The sequence below is a fragment of the Priapulus caudatus genome, unplaced genomic scaffold, assembly GCF_000485595.1.
Source record: "Priapulus caudatus unplaced genomic scaffold, Priapulus_caudatus-5.0.1 Scaffold192, whole genome shotgun sequence".
In the NCBI taxonomy this organism is placed as follows: domain Eukaryota; kingdom Metazoa; phylum Priapulida; class Priapulimorpha; order Priapulimorphida; family Priapulidae; genus Priapulus; species Priapulus caudatus.
In genome coordinates, this window is record NW_014577253.1 from 297,939 (window position 1) to 323,749 (window position 25,811).

The window sequence follows — 25,811 nt, forward strand, 5'->3', positions numbered from 1 at the left end:
TGAATCGGCCACTCACGGATGCACGAAAACGTGTCGGAATTCATACTACAATGGCATCGAAGAATTGCGGAAATGGTCGTGAATGGAAATGGGTCTACCTGTCTTTGTATATGCGCATAGTATTTTTACCTTGGGTATTCAAGCACTACGTGTCGTATGATGATGCCGCACTCGAGTGCCAACATTGATGAATGCTGCATGCGATTACATCAGGAGTCTATCAATATTGATAGACTCCTGATTACATTGTGGAAATATAAAGACACACTTCGAAATTTGTGTACGTGCGTCAACTGTGTTTATTTCGCTGCGTTATAGTACGGCACAGAAGTACATCTCCTACGTCTGAGTTAGCCTAGTTGAGCTTCGACTTTGTCCTCATCTTACGACGGCATCCCGGCGTTGTATGCCTGGAGTCTCTGTACAGTACTTCGAAACAAACTGGATTGTAGTACGTTACGCTGCGTGGTCACATTTTCGACGTTGTATATCATATAAATACGATCGCCAGAACTGGCATCTGGCTGGACCATCCACAGAGCGGCCGCGGGCAATGCTGCCAGTACGATGTTGGTATTGGTAGTAAATAGGGGGTTTCTCTTTGGTGCGCGTCTATTTTTCTAACGAGTTCCTTAGGAGTTAGGATACCCTTCATACCTAAAACTGGGGTCCTACGCGCGCCGCGCATAACACATACGCAGTGCGACGTACGATATATATCCTATCAAGAACTAATAATACCTAAGGTACACACATAAGGTGTACACTATATATATAAGTGTAAGCGTACAACAGTGCACGCCGCGAGAGCAATGGCCGCCTGCAGCGTATATGCTTGCACGTAGGACTTGGACGGAATTTACAGGAAACTGTCGGCAATAATAGGTGAAAGAGAGTATAGAAACATTAAGAATTTGGTAGATGGTAAATAGATTTCGTATTTAGTTAGCATTATATTTTATTGAAACGCTTCAAGAGCCTGTGTGTAGGATGCGCGCAAGCGTGTAGCGTATGAAGTCGATTAATTTTGAAGTGTCAATGCGAATGCACCACTTTCATCCGATTTCAATTTCACACGATGACCTTGCGATATTTCATGACCCAACAATAACATAATGCGAGGACAAAGTTCTTTTAGGCGTGTTTTTTTGTCGCCTGAACTTGTGCTAATCCACCGGATTCTGCCTCTCCGTTGAATTTTTTTGGCAGGATACTGTAGTGTTGCCATTGCAAAATAATTTACGTGATCATCCGAGTCATGGGGGAATTAAGTCCATATTGTTGAGAGCCATGTTTTCACACATTAAGAACATTCTGTCCTGACCGAGGTTTCACGCTTCGCAGTGAACGCGACGCCCGCATAACAGGAGTAGTTGGCATTACCACCCCGAGCGGGGTTATCACGGAATTGAATCGAATAATTGGTACAATCACTAACAAAATAAGGAAAAGAGCCACGATCTTCTGATTAAATTTAATTATATATATATTTATATCTGTTATTATAAATTCCATTTTAGAAATCGTTGCTTGACACAGTGCAGTTCAACGAACTCGCATATATAACCACGTGCTAAGCGGCGACAGCTATAAAGCAATATAGTCAAAAATACCGATGCAATCACGCGAGAAATCACGAGCTAATCACGCTTGCAACACTACTAAATATCCAGAATGAAACTACCCGATGACGGTACGATCAGCCGATGTCTACGTGGGGACACTATAAAACGCTAGTGCTGCACGCCCAACAAGCACGCCAAATGTCTGCATCTAAATCAAATATAGTGACATTAGTCATGACAACTACACTAATATTGCAAGATTATTAACCTGAGATATAGATTTATATATTTATTAACGTATGTGTAGCCAAGTGATACACAGTGCATTTTACTGCGCGAACCATCCTGTCACGACAAATACACGTGTTTAGCTTTAATTCAATATTATTCATAAAGGAATCGGTAAATCATAGACAATTAATCAGAAAACTATATGCTTGCGTTGCGGTCATTCAATTTGTGACAATCCCCTGAAATACTACTACACCGAGCAAGCGAGTAAATCAAGCCTTCACTGCTGCTACGCGGCTTTCTCGTGATCACGTGTCGTTTTCCCGCGTACTCGCGAAGGAATGCCGTACATTCGTAGCACTCGCGAATACTATCCTCACGAGTACGTTCCGTAAATTCACCGCCTGCTCATTTCTGAGACAGAGCGACGGGATACAAATCTTTCCCTTTGTCACGACACCTAAACGTAATAATTTCACGCTAATCTGCACCTACTGCGACATAACCTCCACTTGGTCCACCACTAACAATGTGAACGTTACTGTAATGGAATCATCAAATTTCAATGGAAATATATTACCTGTTAATAAGGCCCTCGGAAATGGTATTCCGATAAGAGCAACGATAGGAATGATAACTTTACCACAAGCTAGGAATGTTAATTAAGGAATAAATTTCTTTCATGAGTAGCATATAGAGGTCTATACTAAAGGATGCTAAATAACAGCAAATTCCCGAACAAATACTGAAATTGACTACTTTACAACACCCCACAAGCGCAAACGCCTTTCTTCGTAAATCTGGCAGCCCAGCAGAGTTAAACTGATGACAGATTGACTTAAACCTATCGGTACTAAAATATACAAACATGGAAGGGATTGAAAGGAACGGTGTATGGGGCGGTAAATAAAACTACGAATACAAAATGGGTATACAATTATGTTTAACGGGTAATTAATATGCCACTCCGATCCAAAATGTAACCGCATGAACTATGGTGGGTACATCACAAAAATAGTTTGCACCAATTTGTTTCTACATGTCCTTTAAAAATATACGACTCGTCTTAGTTATCCACACATAAACCTTCCTGTTATCCATGCTCATGCCACGACGCTCCAAAGACAATACACGTGTTGTGAGTGTTTACACTGGCTACTTCTGTCGCACTCGCAGACGCTGTAATCTGCGGGCGTCCTCGCCTACAGGGTCAAATAAGTACACTGCACGTCCAAAGGTTCGATCAAGTGGAAAACTACTGTACATGAGCCGTAGCGAGACAGCCATGTCTGCAGACACGCGAATTTCAATGTTTTTGCTGTTAGACTACTGTCATATGGTATCCGACGGTAGTAACCGCTAAACGACCGCCGAAAACCTCAAAAACGTCAGTTTTCACGGACGCGCTACCTGCCAGTTCAACCATACACCTGAATCTTCTAAACTATACACGTGCCTCCCTACACTGGGCGCGAGTTGTTCGATTCAGCCTGCTTGGCTACACTGCGCGTAGTACTACTAACGCGTAATATAACGGCATAATTCAGCCAGAGTAACGACGATACAGGTCAATTATAGAGGATCTCCCACCACCCGCGCACGATACCAACCTGCACACACGCACGCACGCACGCACGCACGCACGCACGCACACACACACACACACACACACACACACACACACACACACACACACACACACACACACACACACACACACACACACACACACACACACACACACTGCTGGCCCGCTACGCAGGTTGGTAGGGGGCGCGCAAACCAAGGAGCTCGCTCCGGGGTGAGTAGATATCCATGCTAACCCCACTTTCTAATTGCCAATGCTTCCACAGGCTACATAAGGGGACCTAAGGCTACCACCAGAAAAATGGTCAACACGTTAGTCTGTCAAATCCTACCACAAATATCCCAATACTTCTACATTTGGCACGCAGTATAGTTTTGGCCTGTGCACGTGCTTGAACGACAACACAGGTTAGAATCCGCCAGTTGTAAAGGAACGAAGTTTTGAAGGTTGTAGGTGGCGCATAATATGTGATAGCTTTTGATAAGACGAAACACATAACTACATCACAGACAGAAAGTTGCCACTGCAGGTAATAACACCACACCGCTCATTGGTTTTTACTATTACACGATAGGTAACGACATCAAGTGGCATCAACAACATATCCAGCAGCAATATAAGTACTTACTATATTCGCTACATTACAACGTCATCAGTTCTGTGAATAGTGTTACGGAACAGCGCCCATTGCCCACAAAACAGTGTTGGCACTGTTTGTTTACAAAATAGTGACATTGTTGCTAGTAGCAGCGTACAACAATAAGCAACGTGGTAGAGTTTGTCTCAAGCCTTTAGCAAACCCAGAACTAATAATACTGCAATACATAGAAAGTCCTGCTGGAAACGTTATTGCTGCCACTATTTATATGGTCCAATACTTGCATCTTCACAACCGAAACGCTATAAATTCATTTGCATGCAATTCTCTTGAATATTATAATAGTGGTAATATTTATCGGTGATTATAACAACAGCAAATAAACTTTACAGCACCGTCTACCTACACTACGTAAGCGTCTATCTGCCTAGCCACCGCAGTAGCAAGACTTTACTCTGCTATTTTCACTTTAACCGAGACTGTCCAGCGAAATATTTGCATCGCAAATTTACCATCAATGATCACGAGTGTATCTAAATGAGAGAAATTGTATTTTACATGGCGAAAGGGAAATAGGCAATTTCCCTCAGTGCGAAATGAAGTTGCCACCCGTTTTCGTATGCAAGTGTTATAGATGAGTAATCAATATTTTCCAAGTGAAATTCTTTGCGTTGGGAATTACACACCGAGCGTGTAAGCACGCAGGGTGTATCTAATCTGCCTGACCACCTTGTTTCTCACTAGAATTGGAGGATACTATTATTCGTAAATTGCGTGCACAGTTCTAAATACAAGTGCGCGGAAATGCTGTCTTAACTTGGGCGTTTCATTTTACACCGTTCATATGACAATTCTAGTATATTATTTTTTTCACATTTTGTTTTTCCAGCTAGAGAATGCAAATCTATCTTTCGACCTAGTCGCCATAACTGTGAAAATTTTTCTTAGAATTTCGGTGATTTAAGGCACCTATGCAACATCCAGGAACGCGTCCACCGACATAAGGAATACCACCATCTCACGATCTGAATAACTTCATGATTACAGGATGTTCTGGACGGTGGTGCAGTACTTTCCTGCACCTGATGATTATGTTAGACATCATGAGAGAGAAGACCTCTGTGTGTAGTTGCCGCCTGGGCTTTTATAGCTTGTTCAACATGTCGCTCTTCGTCTTTGCGTCGAGCTGTGCGCTCATTCGGGGATCCTTCTTCTTCTTGGACTGCAGCCTCGCCCTCAGCTCGCTCGCAGTCATGTTGAACGTCACGTCACCATCTGCCTGCGATGGTGGTGCGGCGGGGGAAGAGACGGGAGCAGGTGCTCTAGTCTGCAAAACAGAATACAAACTCGTAAGATATCGTCACCAATTTCGTAAATATTGTTCACACCTCACCTGAAATAAAGAACTGAATACTTCAATTATTGTAAACTTTTTATTTATTGACTATTTATTGACTACTCCTGATATAATATTGTAATATTTTCTCGCCACTGTCAACGAATCGCGTTGGACAGGTTGAAGAACGAATTCCTTCAACCGCGGACACATTCATCAGCAGACAGCACTAACAACCGCAACGGAGAAGTATCGTGGATATCAATTACCCATCCTCAGCCAACTGACTGCAGCACTAATAACAAAATTACGATCCCATAATGGTCATTAACTGTCCGCTTGCTCCATTACAGTCGAATGCGCATCTATTTGGGTAGATGTGTAGATAAATGTTTCTTATTCAATCTTCATGGCTGTCCCCAAATTCTCAAGGTGACATAGCGTGTCTGCAATCTGAGTTCACTAGCCAGTCGTGTAAAAGTGAAATAACAAGTGCCGCAGTGCGACAGGGCTCATCTGGTGTCTGGTGTTCTGCTGATAAATTCATTTGTGCATAGCAAGACGTCTTATACATAAGTCTTCTTTATTCTTGTTTGACTTTCGTAGCCAATTGGAACAAATATATCAGCTACACTTTCGCACCCACCTAATCTCTATGCATTGCAGACACATGTGCATTGCAGGTTGGCAGGCAACAATTATGATTAGAAGCATGCCAGCCATGGGCTGCCCCGTGTTTTTGCCTACCCAAACGAGCATTCACTGATGACAGACTGCTTTAGAAAATAATATGATTTAAGGAACGTAAACCTTGTTCAACAAACATTTGCCTTTGCAATTAAACTGTGCAACTCACATTACACTGTAGCCTCATTACAACTGTAGCCTCACATTCACACAGGTATGGGTTCTAATAATAGCAAAAGCAGTTCAGTCCTTTGTTAACAGTCAACAAATCAATGCTTGTAACCCCTCTTGAGGACTCAAAAAACGGGTTATCCGAGCACTTACTCTTCGCATGTCAGCTGAAAGTACATTCAGCGTCCTTTCAATAAAGCCATAAAAATGGTAGGTACCGCTGAAACAAAAAAGTTTTTCAATACGCATCCGTTCAGACCATGTTTCTCAGAACAATGTCTAAAATCTGCCCTGTGCCCATTGACTTTGGACCTGTGACCTCCAATTTCGGCTCAGTGATGGCTTTTCCTACCATGATGCTAGACCACACTATCACGAGCCTAGGTCGAGCCGTTTAGATTTGTGCTCGCAATTCTGCATTTCCTCTCTATACCTTAAGTTAAGGAGGGAATGTTCCCCTTCTTTTACACCTCTTGACCTTTGACCTTTGACCCCAGCTTCGACATCCGGCAACTCGTTTCGGCATTACCCACCCACGTCCCGAATATCGTGAAGCGTCACGTCGAGCGGTTAAGATTTGTGCCCAACTGTTGACGGACGGACGGACAATGCGATTCTACAAGGCTGCACCTGACTACGTCAGATGAGCTAAAAAGTAGCCGTTGCGCCTTCTGTGGCAGAGACTCGCTGTGTCGCGAGTAGGTGGCTGGCTCTTTTACGCCACATGTAATGCCATCACCGCCCGCTGTGTTCCAAGCCCATCTATCCTTGACCCAAGGACACCTGTTTTCAGTTCACACCTTTACTTTCATCCCTGCCCCCCTCGCCGCTAACGCGTTGACAACTAGCGTGTAGAACCAACCAATGCAAGCCTCGCCAGTGACCCTCTACAACACACGCTCTAAACCGGTCTAGGATTGATTCACCGACCAAATACGTAAAGTGTAGCTAGGGCGGCTACGGCGTAAGTGTAGCTTCGGCGAGGGATGACCACCCAGTTGAGTTACTGTTCAACGTAGAGGTAGTACATACAACACAGCGGCTGTGTGGATGCCTCTGTCACCTTGCAGATGACGGAGATTGTACACTCGCAACAGGCTAAGCAGCTACGTACTACGCCATCATTAATTACCTTCCATGTGGCTTTTTACCATCTAAATAAACAAGGGCGCTCACTTCCCCGTTTCGTTCACACTGTTGCGCGTTTATTACGTTAGCCCAAACCACCCATCACGGTGACCGATGTGATGCCGACGTTTTCTCTCTAAAATTGCCGCTGCACGTAGACATAATCTATGCGTCGGTCGTTCGTGACAGCAGGCATTGCGGACAGAAACGCACGGGGAACTTCGGAGTCAGTCTGCCATAGCACGTGTCGGCCTAATACCTGCCATCCTACATTTATGTGTGAGAGACTTTTTGGGAAGCATATTGTTAAGCTTCTTGAACTTCGGTGCAGAAATCTATATGGCTGCACATATAACTGACCATTGAGCTGTGTTAATGTGGAATCGTGATCTATGTCTCGCTGATAGCAGAATAAAGATCAATGATATCTTCATCTATAAGCAAGCCCATCTTTATTCATTCAATCTATACATGTGTTCGTGATTTCATGATAGCAGTTATCATGCCAACTTGCAACTTCTACTATCATCATCAATTATACTTATCTGGCAACACCCGCTGACGCATCTGGTGCAGAAAGTACTCAGCCAAGCAAACCCATCGAGGCTGTGCTGCGCTGTATTACCAAGGTCAGCAGCTACGTAGAAGAAGCATGCAATTCTGTGCTAGGTATGCTGGACTGTGGTACAGTCACTCTCACCGTTACAATTAGTTTGTGCCATAATTAGGGAGTTAGTCTTATCACACCGCGTCGCTGGGTAGAGGAAAGTGGCTAACGCTCCATAGGAGTGTTCCCCAACTTTGATATAATAATGATTAATGACTTAATGATTGATAATCCTAACCTAAATGACATTAAACCACAAACTAATATATGACCATGACCAATGACCATATATAGATATATATGGTGTCAGGACAAATACCCCCCGGACAATTACCCCCCGGACAATCACCCTCCGGACAATCACCCCCCGGACATGTACCCCCCGGACAATTACCCCCCATGCCATTCACGGCCCCTGGACAATTACCCGCCGGACATTTTACCCCACGGACAATTACGCCCCGGGCATTTACCCCCCGGACAATTACTTCCGCGACAATTACCCCCGGACAATCACCCCGCCGACATTTACCCCGCGGACAATTACCCCACGGACATTTACGCCCCGCCGAACAATTATTTCTCCCGGACATTTACTTCACTTGGTGTTTAATTATTCATTTGTTAAACAGTGATACAGGCAGGAGGTCGAAGAGGAGAGAAGAAGGTGGTGGAGAGGAGGGGGAGAAGGTGAAGAGAGGTGTGGGGGGAGGAGGAGAGGAGAAAAGGAGGTGAAGGGAAGGAGGTAGCGACGAGGAGGTGAGGAGAAGGAGAATGTGGGGACGAAACGTGGTGGAGGAGGAGGCGGAGAAGGTGAAAAGGAGGAACGGAGGGGGGAGAAGGTGGACGAGAGGAGGAGCGAGAGAGAGGAGAGGAGAGGGAGGTAAGAGGAGGTGAAAGGAGGAAGGAGGAGAGAAACGTGGGGAGAAGGTGGTGGCGAGGAGGAGGGGCGGAGAGGTAGGAAGGGAGGAGGAGGGGGGAGAAAGGTAGCGGGGGCCAGGTGGTGGAGGGAGGAGGGGAGAGGTGGTGAGGAGAAGAGGAGGCGGAAGGTGAGGAGGAGGAGGAAGGGAGTGGATGAGGAGAGCGAGGTAGGAGCGCGCCCTTCCATCTACTTCCGTCCCTCCGCCACCTCCTCCACTCGATCCTTCTCCTCTCCTCCTCACCCCTCGTTCCCCCTCTTCCATTCGCCACCTTCTCCCACGTTCCCCCTCCTTCTTCTCCATCTCCGTCTCCTCCTCCCTCCTCTTCCCGGTGCCTCCTGCCTCCACTCTCCTCCCTTCCCTTCTCCTCCTCGGAGGCCTCTGCTCCTCCTCCCTCTTCGCCACCACCACCTTCTCCCCTCCGTCCACCACCTGGCGCCTCGCTACGCCTCCTTCCGCTTCGTCTACTCCTCCACCTCTTTCTTCTCCTACTCCACTCCTCCTCCACCTCCTTGCTCCTCTCTTCTCTCCTCCCTCACCACCTTCTTCCCTCCTCTCTACTTCTCCTTCGTCTCTAAACTCCTCCTCTCTCCTCCTCCTCCTCCTCCCTCTCTCTTACCTTCTCCCCCTCCTCTCACACCTTCTCCCCACGTTTCCCCTCCTCCACCTCCTCTCTCCTCTCCTCCTCCTCCTCCTCCTCTCCTCCACCTCCTCTCCTCCTCTTCTCCTCCTCTTCTGCCTCCTCCACCTTCTCCCCCTCCTCCTCCTCCTCACCCTCTCCCCCTCCTCACCCACAGTTCTCCTCGCTCCGCCTCGCTCACCTCCGTCTCATCTCTCCTCCACTCCCTCTCCTCCTCCTCCTCTTCTCCACCTCTCCCCCTCCTCCTCTTCCTTCCACCTCTCCCCTCTCCTTCGATCCCCCACCACGTTCGTCCCCACCTCTCCCCTCCTCCCGACCCACCTTCTTCCCCTCCTCCTCGACCTCCTGCCTGTGATCACTGTTGCAACAAATGAATAATAAACACCAAGGTGAGTAAATGTCCGGGGGGTTAGGGGCGGGCGTAGGCCGCGGGCGGGGCGTGAGCGCAACCTGACGCTGGGCGGTGTAAAGTTGTCCCGAGGCCCGTCGGGTGCAAAATGTCTTCGCGGGGCGGTGTAATTGCCCGAGGGTAAAGTGTTCCGGGGTGTATTGGTCCGGTGGTGTAAATGTCCGGGGGGTGATTGTCGGGGGGGGTGAGTTGTCGGGAAGTTAATTGTCCGCGGGTACTTGGTCGGGGGGTAAATGTCCGCGGAGTGATTGTCCGGGGCGTGATATGTCGGGGGTAAATGTGCGCGGGGGTGAGAATGCTCGTGGGGGGTAATTGTCGTCGGGCGGTAGGAGTGGATCTGGCGGCGGTAAATGTCGCGGGGGGTAATTGGTCCGGGGTGGTCAAACGTCCGGGGGGTAATTGTCGGGGGTAGAAGTGTCCAGGGTAAAGTCCGGGGGGTAATTGTCGGGGGGGTAGAATGTACCGGGCGGGTAACTTGTCCGGGGGGTGAAATGTCCGCGGGGGCTAATTGTCCGCGGGGGTACATTGTCCGGGGGGGGTAATTGTCCGGGGCGGTAATTGTCGGGGGCTGTAAATGGCATGGGCGGTACGTAATGGCAGGGGGGGTAATTGTCCGGGCGTAATTGTCCGGGGGGTGATTGTCCGGGGGTATTTGTCCTAGAACCATATATATATATATGTGTTACTATGACCATTAATGACATTAAAGTTGGGAACACTCCTAATGGAGTATCACCCGGGAAAGTAGTAAGTAAGAGAGAAGTAAGAGAGACGAGGGTTCTAAGGCACAGCAGTACAGAAACGAAAGCAAAATAGTAGCGCATCGCCGCATTGAACTGACCATAGCGGCACGATGGGGCCATCTGCATGGCCAGCAAACTACTTGCGATGTAGTACTTATCATTTGTGAAATTTCATCAGCTCCGACAAGCACATGTTTCACCAGGAAAAAGGAAGCAGACGCAACGGGAAATTACAGTGGACAAAAAAGCAGCGAACTATATAAGTTGCGCAAAACTGCAGTTTACAAGGATAGTATTGTACATACATTGGTCCCCGCCTTGACCGAAAGGTCACGAACCATAAAAATATTATTATAAATTCCATGAAGAAATTATTCCAAATGCCACAGACATCTGACACATCGATGCTATATTTGAACAAAACATTCCATAATTCAGGAAGCAACGCCCAAGCACGATCGATGCGCTACTAGGGTAGTCTATTTAACGTCTGGCTACGTCTGGTGCTCACAGGTGATTATTCACTGATGCAGGTTGATGACTAGCTAAATAGGCTCACAGCCTCACACAACTCAACAGTTTTTGCATGTATTAATAGGGGGTGGGGGAATTTCGTGACATAGCCTAGGAATAACAAGGGTCGAACCTAACCTTTCTATAAATGTTACAGGAAACCCATACCACTGGTAATATCATGCTAGGAGGGGGAGGAAATGTTGTCTACTATTAACTAAACGTTTTGTTTACATTTATTAAACTCATTTTTACATCGCTCTACAATCTAAGGTGAAGATCCCCTCGGCCAAAGGATACTGTTAGTTTGCTTGGCTGCTGTTATACGTGCGTGTAACATGATACGTCGTGTATTGGCCGTACTTATATTACGCATGTGTGCTCTGTAGGGCCGATTGCTGCATTATGAATAGGAGATGACTCGATGTGTATAAACTCTAGTGTTGCAACACTCTTGTTTGCAAACGAAAAGCAATATAAATGTACACTACTTAGAGAATATATGACTAGCTGATATATGATGAACACGGGGGGGGGGGCGGTGTCAATCCACACTGCATAGTGTAAAGAATAAAGGACCAAACAACGGTCGCACACCCGTACGCCAGAACACGTTATTTTCATTTGTCATGAATTTTTGTCGGCTGAGTCACAGGACCTTTTGGAGTCCGTCTAGGGGGCCAGCTACTTTACTAGCTGCATCTGCCCACATTATTGGAGCGACAAGTTTCTTGTATGCAGCTTCCTTAACGCAGTGCACTATAAAAAACGCGGAAGCGAAGATGACTGCAGCATCTGTGGAATTCGTGAAACAAAGATATAAGCACGGGTCCACGAAGAACGTCATTGGCGTAGTTCTTACCCAGAGGCACTTGGAACGTTTCAATAATAAAATAATGATGGTAAATAAACGCGAAATGTAGAAATGTATTTATTAACAAAGTCTTAATGTTTATTTACTCTCTTTCGCCTATTATTACTGATAATTTCCTGTAAATGCTGTTCAAATGCTCGTCTGCAACACACAAGTACATCGCACGGACGCCGCTGAGAATATGGGACAGGCATCATGTCAGCACACTGTAATTGTAAAGCCGGGCTTGGTGAATTCCGTTCACATGTTGCCTCGGTGCTATTTTATGTAGAGTATAGGCCTACGTGCAAGAGAAATCACCACCCCCACTCAAACAGCTGCCTACTGGATGCCGGCGACATATGTATATAACTATAAGCGTAAATGTGTAGCGGCGTGCGCCGTGCGTGCGGTGTACCTGTGTGTTGCAGAGGAGCATTTGACCGGCATTTACAGGGAATTATCAGCAATACTAGGCGAAAGAGAGTAGAGAAACATTAAGACATTGGTAGTAAATACATTTCGTGTTTATTCAGCATTGCTTTTTTATTGAAAATGCTCCAAGCGTCTGTGGTTTCTCGTCACTTTACCCTGTGTTGTGATCGCGCTAGGCAGCCTAAAAAAGCTGTGGCTCGCTCTGATACCGATTGCTGCAGTTGACAACACCGCAGGAGAGCGGCGTTGTGATGCATTTGCCTAATAGGCGAATATAAAATGTGCAGAGGTGCGCTGCTCAATGTACTTGTACTATGCCTGAACTGGTTTCTATATCCGTCAGGGCAGGCGTTGCATTGTGGGTAATATAAAAAATCGCGGAACCCTCTATAGCTAACAAATTAGCAATGCAAATTAATTCTGCTAAGCGGTCGACAATTTGTCAAATTGTACAATTTGTATGGCAGGTGTAAAAACGCCCACCGGCATGCTTGTATTTTATCTAATTGCGCGAGTTCTTAATTAAACCGATAAACCGGAAGTCAACTTGATAGGATTCCGCATCTTCGCCGTAATTTCTTAGTAAACACACGGGATGGAAACTACTCTAAAGCTGGATTTACACTGACGATGTTGTGTTGCCGAATTGCCAAATTGTACGAACTTGGCCAGTTGGCAACTAACAATCGGCAGTGTAAACGCAAAAGTTGGACGACCAACCGATCGGGCGCAGCGAGTTGGGAAATTAGATTCATGTTTCGCCGACTCGGAGCGGTCGAGTCGGACGTTTTTTTGCCAAGTGGCCAATCAGAGAACAGCAATCAAGAGGTGTGTGCCTCCACCCTAAGGGGAGAGCACGTTTTTGCTATCGGCGCCACGCTGGCGGCGTGGAATACATGCACAAATTCGTACCGGCGTCGCCCCGCGCGTACCAAGACAGTCAACTCAAACGGTTACAGCCCTATAGACCGAAGAGACGGACGGACGGACAATGCGATTCTACAAGCTGCACCTGACTACGTCAGATGAGCTAAAAAGTAGCCGTTGCGCTTCTGTGCAGAGACTCGTGTGTCGCGAGTAGGTGGCTGGCTCTTTTACGTCCACAGGTAATGCCATCACCGCCCGCTGTGTTCCAAGGCCCATCTATCTTGACCCAAGGACACCTGTTTTCAGTTCACACCTTTTACTTTCATCCCTGCCACCCTCGCGCTAACGCGTGACAACGCGTCAGCCGTGTAGAACCAACAAATCAAGCCTCGCCAGTGACCCTCTACAACACACGCTCTAAACCGGTCTAGGATTGATTCACCGACCAAATACGTAAGTGTAGCTAGGGAGCTAGGCGTAAGTGTAGCTTCGGCGAGGGATGACCACCCAGTTGAGTTACTGTTCAACGTAGAGAGTACATACAACACAGCGGGCTGTGTGGATGCCTCTGTCACCTTTGCAGATCACGGAGATTGTACACTCGCAACAGGCTAAGCAGCTACGTACTACGCCATCATTAATTACTTCCTAGTTGCTTTTTACCATCTAAATAAACAAGGGCGCTCACTTCCCCGTTTCGTTCACCTGTTTGCGCGTTTTATTACGTTAGCCCAAACCACCCATCACGGTGACCGATGTATGCCGACGTTTTCTCTCTAAAATTGCCGTCTGCACGTAGACATAATCTATGCGTCGGTCGTTCGTGACAGCAGCATTGCGGACAGAACGCACGGGGAACTTCGGAGTCAGTCTTGCCATAGCACGTGTCGCCTAATACCTGCCATCCTACATTTATGTTGGAGAGACTTTTTGGGAAGCATTTGTTAAGCTTCTTGAACTTCGGTTGCAGAAATCTATATGCTGCACATATAACTGACCATTGAGCTGTGTTAATGTGGATCGTGATCTATGTCTCGCTGATAGCAGAATAAAGATAATGATATCTTCATCTATAGCAACCCCATCTTTATCATTCAATCTATACATGTGTTCGTGATTTCATGATAGCAGTTATCATGCCAACTTGCAACTTCTACTATCATCATCAATTATACTTTATCTGGCACACACCGTGACGCATCTGGTGCAGAAAGTACTCGCCAAGCATACCCATCGAGCTGTGCTGCTGTATTACCAAGGTCAGCAGCTACGTAGAAGAAGCATGCAATTCTGTGCTAGGTATGCTGGACTGTGGTACAGTCACTCTCACCGTTACAATTAGTTTGTGCCATAATTAGGAAGTTAGTCTTATCACACCGGTCGCTGGGTAGAGGGAAAGTGGCTAACGCTCCATAGGAGTGTTCCCAACTTTGATATAATTAATGATTAATGATTAATGATTGATAATCCTAACCTAAATGACATTAAACCACAAACTAATATATGACCATGACCAGATTGACCATATATAAGGTTTAGTATGGGTGTAAGAACAAAATGACCCCGGACAATTACCCCAGTTGTTGCCTATTTTCTCTTCTTCTTTTTTTTATTCCAGTATTTTATTATTTATCCTCTTTATAACTAAGATTTCTTTTTCCGGACATATCACCCCGGACAATCACCCCCCGCCGACATCGTACCCCCCGGACAAGGTACCCCCATCCATTCACGCCCCTGTGACATTACCCCCCGGACATTTACCCCACGGACAATTACTCCCCCCTGGACAATTTACCCCCCGGACATTACTTCCCGGACAATTACCCCCCCGACAATCACCACCCGACATTTACCGCCCCGGACAATTACCCCAGGCATTTACCCCTCTTGGACAATATTCTCCGGACATTTACTCAACTTTGTGTGGTTATTATTCATTGGGTAAACAGTGATACAGGCAGTGAGGCGAGTGAGGAGAGTAAGAATTTGGTGTTGGTGGAGGAGGAGGGGGAGAAGGTGAAAGAGAAGGTCTTTGTAGTGGTGGGGTCAGGAGGAGAGGGTTCGAGAAAAGGAGGCTGAAGGAGGAGGAGGAGAGGAGGTGGAGGAGAAGGAGAATGTGGGTTGGAGATACGGTGGTGTGAGGAGAGGGCGGGTTGTTTTTTGAGGTATCTTTTATTTGTGTTTTGTGGATGAAGGGTTGGAAAAGTGAGAGGACGCAGGGTGGTCGTGAGGAAGGTGGAGGAAGGAGGAGAGGCAGGCAGAGGAGGAGGATGAGGAGGATAGAGGAGGTGAAGGAGGAGGAGGGACGAGAGTGTGGGATGTAATGTTGTGGTGGAGTCGGAGAGAGGGGTTGAGAAGGTGAGATGGAGGAGGGGGAGATAGGTAGCGAGGGCCAGGTTTGGGTGGAGCGCTGGAGGGTCGAGAAGGTGTGGTAGGAGAAGCACGAGTGAGAAGGTTGGCAGCTGAAGCGAGGAGGAAGGGGAGTGTATGAGCGTGTATGAGCGCAGGTAGAGGCGCCCTCCTTCTACTTCCTCCTTCCCCCACCTCCTCCCTCAATCCTCTCCTCTCCTCCTATCCACCACCTCTTCCCCTCCTTCTTCGCCATCTTTCTCCCCACGTTCCCCCTTCCTTCTTCTCCATTCTCCTTCCTCCTTCTCCTCCTCCTCCTCCTCTCCACCTCTCCTCCTTCTCCTCTCCTTCGTCCTCACCTCCTCTCCTCCTCCTTCCACCACCACCTTTCTCCCCTCCTATCACCACTCTGGCCCTTCCGTACCTCCTCTCCTTTTCTTCATACCTCCTCCATCCTCTTTCTTTCTCCCCTCCTCACTCCTGCCTCCTCACCTCCTCTCCTTCCTTCTGCTTCTCCTCCTCCCTCTTCCACCACCTGTCTCCCTCCTCTCTACCTTTCTCCTTCCCGTCCTCTACTCCTCTCCTCTCCTCCTCCTCCTCCTTCTCCTCCGTCTACCTTCTCCTCCCCTCTCCTCCACCACCTTTTCTGTCCCCCCACGTTTTCCCCTCCTCCATCTCTTCCTTCCTCCTTTTCCTCCTCCTCCTCTTCCTCCCTCCTCCTACCTCCTCTCCTCCTCGTCTCTCCTCTTTCTTCCTCCTCACTTCTCCCCCTCTCCTCTCCTGCCTCCTCCAACCCTCTTCCCCTTCCTCATCCCCACGCACGTCTCCTCCTCTCCTCTCCACTCCTCTCATCCTCCTCCTCCACCTCCTCTCGCTCCTCCTCCTCTTCCTCACCTCTCCCCTCCATCCTCTTCCTCCTACCTTCTCCCCCTCTCTCATCCCCCACCCACGTTTCTTCCCCACCTTCTCCCCCTCCTCTTCCACACACCTTCTTCCCTCCTCCTCGACCTCCTGCCTGTATCACATGCTTCAACATGAATAATATAAACACCAAGTGAGTAAATGTCCGGGGTGCGTAATTGTCCGAGGGGTGAAATGGTCCGGGTGGTTAATTGCCCGGTGGCAGGGTAAATGTCCGCGGGTTGTGCTTAATTGTATCCGGTGGGTAAATGTCCGGGGGGTGATTGTCCCGCGTGCGGTGATTGTCCGGATAGTTAATTGTCCGGCGGTGTAATTGTCCGGGGGGTAAATGTCCGCGAGGTGATTGTGTCCTGGGGTGGTGATTGCTCCGGGGCGTAAATTGTCCGGGGGGTAAATGTCGTGCGCGGGGTTATTGTCTGGGTGGGTGTAAATGTCTGGGGTGCGTAAATGTCCGGGGTGGTAATTGTCCGGGTGTAAATGTCCGGGTTGGTAATGTCGGGGGTTAAATGTCCACGGTGTAAATGTTCCGGGGGGTAATTGTCCGGGGGTTTAAATGTCCGGGGTGGTAATTGTGTCCGGGGGGCTAAATGTCCGGCGGGTAATTTGTCCGGGGTCGGTAATTGTCCGGGGGGGGGTAATTGTCCGGCGGGGCGGTATATTGTCCGGGGGGTAATTGGCATGGGGGTAAATGGCCATGGGTGGATTGTCCGGGGTGCGTAATTGTCCGGTTGCGTAATTGTCCGCGGGCGTGATTGTCCGGGGGTATTGTGTTCTAGAACCATATATATATATATGTGTTTACTAGGGACCATTTAATGACATTAAAGTTGGGAACACTCCTAATAGAGAGTATTCACCCGGGAAGAAGTAGTAAAGTAAGAGAGAAGTAAGAGGACGAGGCGTATCTAAGGTGCACAGCAGTACAGAAACGAAAGCAAAATAGTAGCCGCATCGCCCGCATTGAAACTGACCATTTAGCGGTCACGATGGGGCCATCTGCCATGGCCTACGCAAACTACTTTGCGATGTAGTACTATCATTGTTGAAATTTTCATCACTCCGACAAGCACTATGTTTTTCACCAGGAAAAAGGAAGCAGCATCGAACGGGAAATTTTCAGTGGGACAAAAAGCATGCGAACACTACTATAAGTGTTGCGCCAAACTGCGTTTACATTAGGGATAGTATTGCTACATGACATTGGTCCCCGCCTTTGACCGAAATGGTCCACGAACCATAAAAAATTAATTATTATTCCAAATTTCCATGAAGAAATTTATTCGCAAAGTGCACACAGACCAATCTGCACACATCGATGCTATATTTGTAAACAAAACATTCCAATAATTCAGGAAGCAACGCCCAAGCCCACCGATCGATGCGCGTACTAGGGTAGTCACTTTAAACGTCTGCTACGTCTGGTGCTCACAGGTGATTATTCACTGATGCATGTTGATGACCTAGCTAAATCAGGTCGCTCACACAACTCAACAGTTTTTGCCATGTATTTAATTAGGGGCGTGGGGAATTTTCGTGACATAGCCTAGATAACAAGGGTCGAACCTAACGCTTTCTAAAAATGTTACCAGAGAAACCCCATACCACTGTAATATCATGCTATGGAGGGGCGAGGAAATGTTGCTACTTATTAACTAAACGTTTTGTTGTACATTTATTATAACATTTTTACATCGCTCTACAATCTAAGGTGAAGAGCCCCTCGCCAAAGGATACTGTTAGTTTGCCTTGGCCTGCTGCTTATAGTGCGTCTCTGTAACATGAGAATCGTTCGTGTTATTGGCTTACTTATATTACGCATGTGTGCCTCTGTCAGGCGCGATTGCTGCCATCTTATGAATACGGCGATGACTGGATGTGTTACTAAACGTCTAGGTTGCAACACTCTTAGTTTGCCAAACGAAAAGCAATATAAATGTACTTAGAGAATATATTGACTAGCTATATATGATGAACACGGGGGGGGGCGGTGTCAATCCAACACTGCATAGTGGTAAGAAAACGTAATAAAGGACCAATACAACGGTCGCACACCCGTACCGCCAGAACACGTTATTTTCATTTGTCATGAATTTTTGTCGGCTGAGTCACAGGACCTTTTGGAGTCCGTTCTAGGGGGCCAGCTACTTTACTAGCTGCATCTGCCCATATTACTTGGACATGCGACAAGTTTCTTGTATGCAGGCTTTCCTTAACGCAGTGCACTTATAAAAAACGCGGAAGCGAAGATGACTGCAGCATCTGTGGAATTCCGTGAAACAAAGATATAAGCACGGTGTCACGAAGAACGTCATTGGCGTAGTTCTTACCAGAGGCACTTGGAACGTTTCAATTTAATAAATAATGATTGGTAAATAAACGCGAAATGAGAGAAATGTAGTTGATTACCAAAGTCTTAATGTTTATTTACTCTCTTTCGCCTTATTTTACTGATAATTTCCTGCTAAATGCTGTTCAAATGCTCGTCTGCCAACACACAAGTACATCGCACGCGACGCCCGCTGAGAATATGGGACAGGCCATCCATGTCAGCACACTGTAATTGTAAAGCCGGGACTTGGTGAATTCGTTCACATGTTGCCTCGGTGCTATTTTATGTAGAGTATAGGCCTACGTGCAAGAGAAATCACACCCCCACTCAAACAGCTGCCTACTGGATGCCGGCGACATATGTATATAACTATAAGTGTAAATGTGTTAGCGGACGTGGCGCCGTGCTGTGCGGTGCTACCTGTGTGTTGCAGAGGAGCATTTGACCGCATTTACAGGTAATTATCGGCAATACTAGGCGAAAAGAGAGTAGAGAAACATTAATGACATTAGTAGTAAATACATTTCGTGTTTATTCAGCATTGCTTTTTTATTTAAATGCTCCTAAGCGTCTGTGGTCTCTCGTCACTTTACCCTTGTGTTGTGATCACGCTAGGCAGCCTAAAAAAGCTGTGTGGCTTGCTCTGATACCGATTGCTGCAGTTGACAACACCGCAGGAGAGCGGCGTTGTGATGCATTTGCCTAATAGGCGAATATAAAATGTGCCAGAGGTGCGCTCTCTCAATGTACTTGTACCATGCCTGAACTGGTTTCTATATCCGTCAGGCCGGCGTTGCATTGAGTGGTAATAAAAAAAATCGCGGAACCCTCTATAGCTAACAAATTAGCAATGCAAATTTAATTCTGCTAAGCGGTCGACAATTTTTGTCAAATTGTACAATTTGTATGGCAGGTGTAAAAACGCCCACGACCGGCGTGCTTGTATTTTATCTAATTGCGCGGTTCTTAATTAAACCGATAAACCGGAAGTCAACTTGATAGGATTCCGCATCTTCGCCGTAATTTCTTAGTAAACACACGGGATGGAAACTACTCTAAAGCTGGATTTACACTGACGATTTTGTTTGCCGAATTGCCAAAATGTACGAACTTGGCCAGTGTTGGCACTAACAATCGGCAGTGTAAACGCAAAAGTTTGGACGACCAACGATCCGGGCCGCAGCGAGTTGGAAATTAGATTCATGTTTCGCCGACTCGGTAGCGGTTCGAGTCGGACGTTTTTTTGCCAAGTGGCCAATCAGGAGAACAGCAATCAAGAGGTGTGTGCCTCCACCCTAAGGGGAGAGCACGTTTTTTGCTATCGGCGCCACGCTGGCGGCGTGGAATCATGCCACAAATTCGTACGGCGTCGCCCGCGCGTACCAAGACAGTCAACTCAAACGGTTACAGCCCTATAGACCGAAGCCCCGATAGACCGAAGGTTTATTCGAATACGCAGTGGTTACACGTCCGGAATCGGTCGCCTATCCTCCAGGCTACGCATCCGGACATCCATTGATATACTATCCATCCGCCGTATTCGAACGTGAATATGCCGCACATCCACCGATGCCACTATAAATCATATGATGCCACTATAAACCATTATATATGCCCTAACCCTAACCCTTAACCCTAACCTTCCCTAACCCTAACTCTACCTAACCTTTGCAATATTCGGTCTATCGGACCTTCGCGTCTATCGGACCTTCGGTCTATAGGGCTGCCCCCACTCAAACAACCCTTTAGCAGTCACAATCGCAACATGCTTGTCAGTACGCTTGTTCACTCGGAAAAGACTTAATAACAAGAGCCGCAGAGCGTCTGGGCTCATCTGAGGTCTGTTGCTACGATTATAAACGTAAAATTTCAAGTCGTGCGTAGTACCACATTTGTTTAGGCGCAGATATGCCAGACACGCAGTTGCGTACACATCATTGTTAGGACACGCCCACTATCGCAGATGGAGGGTAGGGGGAGGGCGGTGGGGGAGATGGGGAGGAAGGGGCGGGGGAAGGGGGTGGGGAAGGGGAAGGAGGAGGGTGGGGGAGGGGGCTCTAATAGCAAAAGCAGTTCACTCCTTTGTTAACAGTCAACAAATCCATGTTTAACCTCTCCTCTTGAGGGTCAAAAGGTTATCAGACACTTACTCTTCACACGTCAGTGGAAAGCCACATTTCATGGTCCTTTCAATAAAGCCATAAAAATGGTAGGTCACCGCTGAAACAAAAAGGTTTTCAATCGCTCCGTCAGACCATGTCCTCAGAAAATGTCTAAAATCTGCCCTGTGCCCCATTGACCTTTGACCTGTGACCTCCAATTCGCACGAAGTGAATGGTTTTTTCCTACCATGATGCTATACACCGACTATCACGAGCCTAGGTCGAGCCTTTAGATTTGTGCCGCAATTCTGCATTTCCTCCCTATACCTTAAGTTAAGGAGTGAATGTTCCCCCTTCTTTTACACCTCTTGACCTTTGACCTTTGACCCCCAGCTTCGACATCCCAACTCGTTTTCGGATTGGATGGTACACAGTTTGAGATGCTATATACTATCTTTTGGCTAGGCAAATATTAGCAAGAGTACACTAAGAGAGCAGGGCACCACACCGAGCCTGTTATTTGCTACCAGTCAAGCCGGTACCTCAGGGAAGCACTATAGCTTGATAGCGTTATTTACAATGGTTTACAGTGTGTACCAATGGTTCCTGGCTCGATAGACAGCTATCTCCGCTCATTAGATTGTAGTCATGGTGCAAGAGATATGACAGCATAGCGCAGATGGGGTCGTGCGTGTACCCGCGTGCACATGCGTGCACGTGCGTGTACGTGCGTGTATCTCCGTGTACCCGCGTGTACGGTACGGTACGTACACGCACGTACACGCGGGTACACGCACGTACACGCAGGTACACGCACGTACACGCAGGTACACGCACGTACACTACACGCACGTACACGCGGGTACACGCACGTGCCCGCGGGTACACGCACGTACACGCAGATACACGCACGTACATGCGGGTACACGCACGTACACGCGGGTACACGTACGTGCACGCGGGTACACGCACGTACCCCCTTCCTTTTCCTTTTCCCATTTCCTATTTAGACTTTTAAAATAGGAAACGGATCAGAAACCCATTTCCTATTTTCTATTTTGATTTTAAAAATAGGAAATAGGTCAGAAACCCATTTCCTATTCGCAACGTCAAATGAGAAAACAATCTTACGGTATGTACCGTGATTCAAATTAGCCATTATCACAGTAACATCTAGCGAAGGGAATTTATAGAATTTTGCTCATTTCTGGAGATATGGTGAGACCGGTTGCTCCACATCTGTTTCCATCCAGGTGAGGCAAAGTGCCAGGCCAACAACAGTTACTGTCAGCGAGGCACTGACAGCAAGATTGCCTCCCAGGAAAAACTTGAACAGCAAGTGTATAGGTACATAGATACAGTGAGCAAATCTGCCAAAAATTGCACTCGTTTGGCGTGCCTTGTCCGGCACCAACATGCCCTTCACCTACGCATGAACACATACACACATGCACGCACACAGATACACGAATTTGCCGAAAAACGTAATGAAAAAAAGATAAAAACTAAACAGATGGGATTCGAACCACAGCCCTTTCAGACGTAACTCTCGTGCTGTACGAGCTCGGCTATTCAGGGTTATTGGAATGATATATTATGGATGTGCCATGCATACATGGATGTGCGTGTATGTGATTGGTCGGTGCGGTGGTTTCTGGGATAGCCCTAGAGATTTTACGCATTAGTGGTACGGAAAAAAAACACGCGTGCGGGACCCGGTGACAATGCAACCATCTGTCAGCAACATACCACTGTGTGAACTGATTACGTGACCTGTTCAAAATGGAAGCGCCCATTGACACCACGATGGGTGTTGCTATCCCCCGGGCGTGGAGGGACGGTCCCGCAACGTGGCAGCACTAGTGTTAGGATTAGGGTTAGGATCAGGGTTAGGGTTAGGGTTAGGGTTAGGGTTTTTGCATCATGATATCAAGAGCATATAAAGAAGGAGAGCGTACAACGGTAAAATGCTGAAACCATGTTGCAGTATTAGTCGAATTAATAAACTTTCCCCGTGTTATTTTGGGGATTCTTTGCAGTATTATTGATCAGCTGTCCTACCTTGTTCATATAAAACAAACCGCATGTACCTACGATGCCCATACGCTGAGATAATGAGCGGTGAAAATCTGGTATTTTCGCCGAAAACTAACTCGAGATCAGTCAGTTACTGTGACTGTCTCTAGAAGTATTATAACTTCGGTAAACCTCGCGTGTTTCCGTTAATGATTGACAAATGGAATGAATGACGTCTGTTATTGATTGCCATAGTGAATATGCATTGCCATTGCATATCAATAATACTGCAAATAATCGTCAAATAACACAGTCAGGGAAAGTTTATTAATTCGACTAATACTGCAACATGGTTTCAGCATTTTACCGTTGTACGCTCTCCTTCTTTATATGCTGTTGATGATATCTGTCCCCACACCATAGATTAATTTTTGTGGATGACACCCCTGTATATAGAGATCCGATACATAGATATTTAGTGTTAGGGTTAGTGTTGGAGTTAGGGTTATGGTTACTGTTAAGTTGCATTATTGCATGAAGTATACCGCAACTGTATCACGTGACCGTCCTTCCACGCCCGGGGGATAGCAACACCCCACCACGATAGCCGTTCTTCAAGTTATTGGAATATATTTAATAATTATGTGTCGGCGTCGTCGACAGACAGCAGCTAGAGAGAGACGTACATGGGCACGTACGTGGGTGCTGCTACGTGATTCGTGTGGTGTTTTTAATAATTTAGTAAGAGAACTGGAGCTTGTAGATTCAGTGACGTACCAGCGTTATTTTAGAATGAAAAAAGAACATTTCAATGCAATTCTGACACTAGTAGGGGCAAGGATAAGCAAGAAGAACACAGTGATGCGGAAATCTATTGCACCAAACGAACGTTTAGCATGTGGAAAACGAACGTGGGCGCTTCCATATTTGATCACGCGCTTCAAATCATGCATTTGATTGGTTAATCCAAAAACTGTTGCCTGAATCCGTCGCCAGTGCAGTGCACACGTAGCGATTGTTCAGCGACTTGGCAACACATATCAAACGTGTTTGATATTCCAGCGACGAGTTTCTGGCGTCAAAATCGCCATCGCCATGCAGCGCACACGTGGCGATTTCTCGGCGATTTTGTTACTGGCAACAAAAGCGCCAGTGCTAGCGGCGATAAAAATCGCCACGTGTGCGCCCGGCTTAACGCAATTAGCTTTCTCTTCGGCTTCGCTTCCCAAACTCAAAACTCAAAAACTTTCACGAGCTTTATCATGGTCATTTGTAAATTGGATTTCCTGAATTGAATATCCTCTCGTTTTATGAAACCCACTTGATCGAATCATCAAAAGATCACAAGTTTAGCTATTTTGTTTCTGTAAAATTGTAAAAATTAAACCTATTCTATTGCAATCCACAGCGTTGATCTACTCGTTTAATCAACTTTGAGTTCCTCCCTTCCCGGTACAGTCCCTTATAATTTGTAGACCTATATGTGATTATGATGATTAGGGGCCTATAGCGTTACGTAGCTTACCTACAGCTTTAAGTAGCTTCTAGAAAAAACAGCTACAAGATAACCAAGAAAAATCCATCCGCATCACTATCTCTTTTTGGCACGACTAGGATTAATAATAAAGGCCACAGATATCGGCAGTGGACTTCTTATCATCATTACAAAGCGCCCCACGCATACACCCACCGTCACGTAGTGTCTGCATTTCGCCATAGGCCAGTAGACTGATTGCTAACTGCTTACTGACGGTGACGTTGCTGCTGGCTAATAAACAAGTAAGACACAGTATCTACAGTATGCATGACAGCTTAGAACAAAGTGGTCAAATTAAGCAGTAAATATATTACCGTTACCCCAGCAATTGTTTGCCTTCCGTGACAGAGTAATCAGTACGAGATGCGGGCGCTCAAACAAGACAGCATTATTAGTTGGCATAACCACTTACTTACATCCCGCTATGCTCTAAATTTTAAAGCTCAGACGGGAGAATTAAAACTAACGAAAAGATTTGGCTGACTCATACTGTCTAAATCCATTACACATGCTTGTTATCATGCTTGTTACCATGCACGAGGTACAGAAGAATCAGACATATTGTTAAAGTCGTGCTTCACGTGTTAAAAGTAGGAGTATTGTATGCGAAATAAGTTATCGCACGCAAAAACGGCGCGACTTTGAGCAGAAACGCAAGTACGTTTCTACCGAGGTAAGATAATGTCAAGAGCGTATATTCATTTTCATATTCATATTCATATTCATATTCATATTCATATTCATATTCATATTCATATTCATATTTATATTCATATTCATATTCATATTCATATTCATATTCATATTCATATTCATATTCATATTCATATTCATATTCATTTGAGCGTATATATGTCAAGAGCGTATATATATATATATAAGAGCGTAAAAGAGATTCCTTCTTAATACGCTCTTGATAACGTGTAGGTACAATGTATACTCACACCATAGGTTCCGTGGCTTGCCACAAGGAACTGATGCAGGTACAATTGCATGTAACTATGTAACTACAGAATCATGAAACCCTTGAAGCCAATCACGACGAGGGTCTCAACCGTGTCCGATGACGTAACTTTTTTGACCTATGAATGAACGGTTCTTACGGACGAAAAGTCCGCTCTTGGTAGCTAGCTAATTAAAAACCCGTAAAAACTCCCATGTACCACCCATTTACCCCATACCCCAGTTACCCCTCCCCCCAAAAAACCCATGCCTCTACGCCATTTTGAACATCGGAATATATGAAAATAGAGCCGGCCCGAA

General features: G+C 46.5%; 1 protein-coding gene across 5 annotated transcripts in view; it reads right to left on the minus strand.

The window, feature by feature from the left end:
* Positions 1–1,459: 1,459 nt before the first annotated feature.
* LOC106807044 overlaps positions 1,460–25,811 on the minus strand; it is a 55,214-nt gene continuing 30,862 nt past the window's right edge. For all 5 annotated transcript variants that reach the window (XM_014809263.1, XM_014809264.1, XM_014809265.1 and 2 more), the window contains one exon: positions 1,460–5,309. In XM_014809263.1, the coding sequence (XP_014664749.1) occupies positions 5,127–5,309 (183 nt within the window). In that variant the 3' untranslated portion in view covers positions 1,460–5,126. The remainder of the gene's footprint in view (positions 5,310–25,811) is intronic.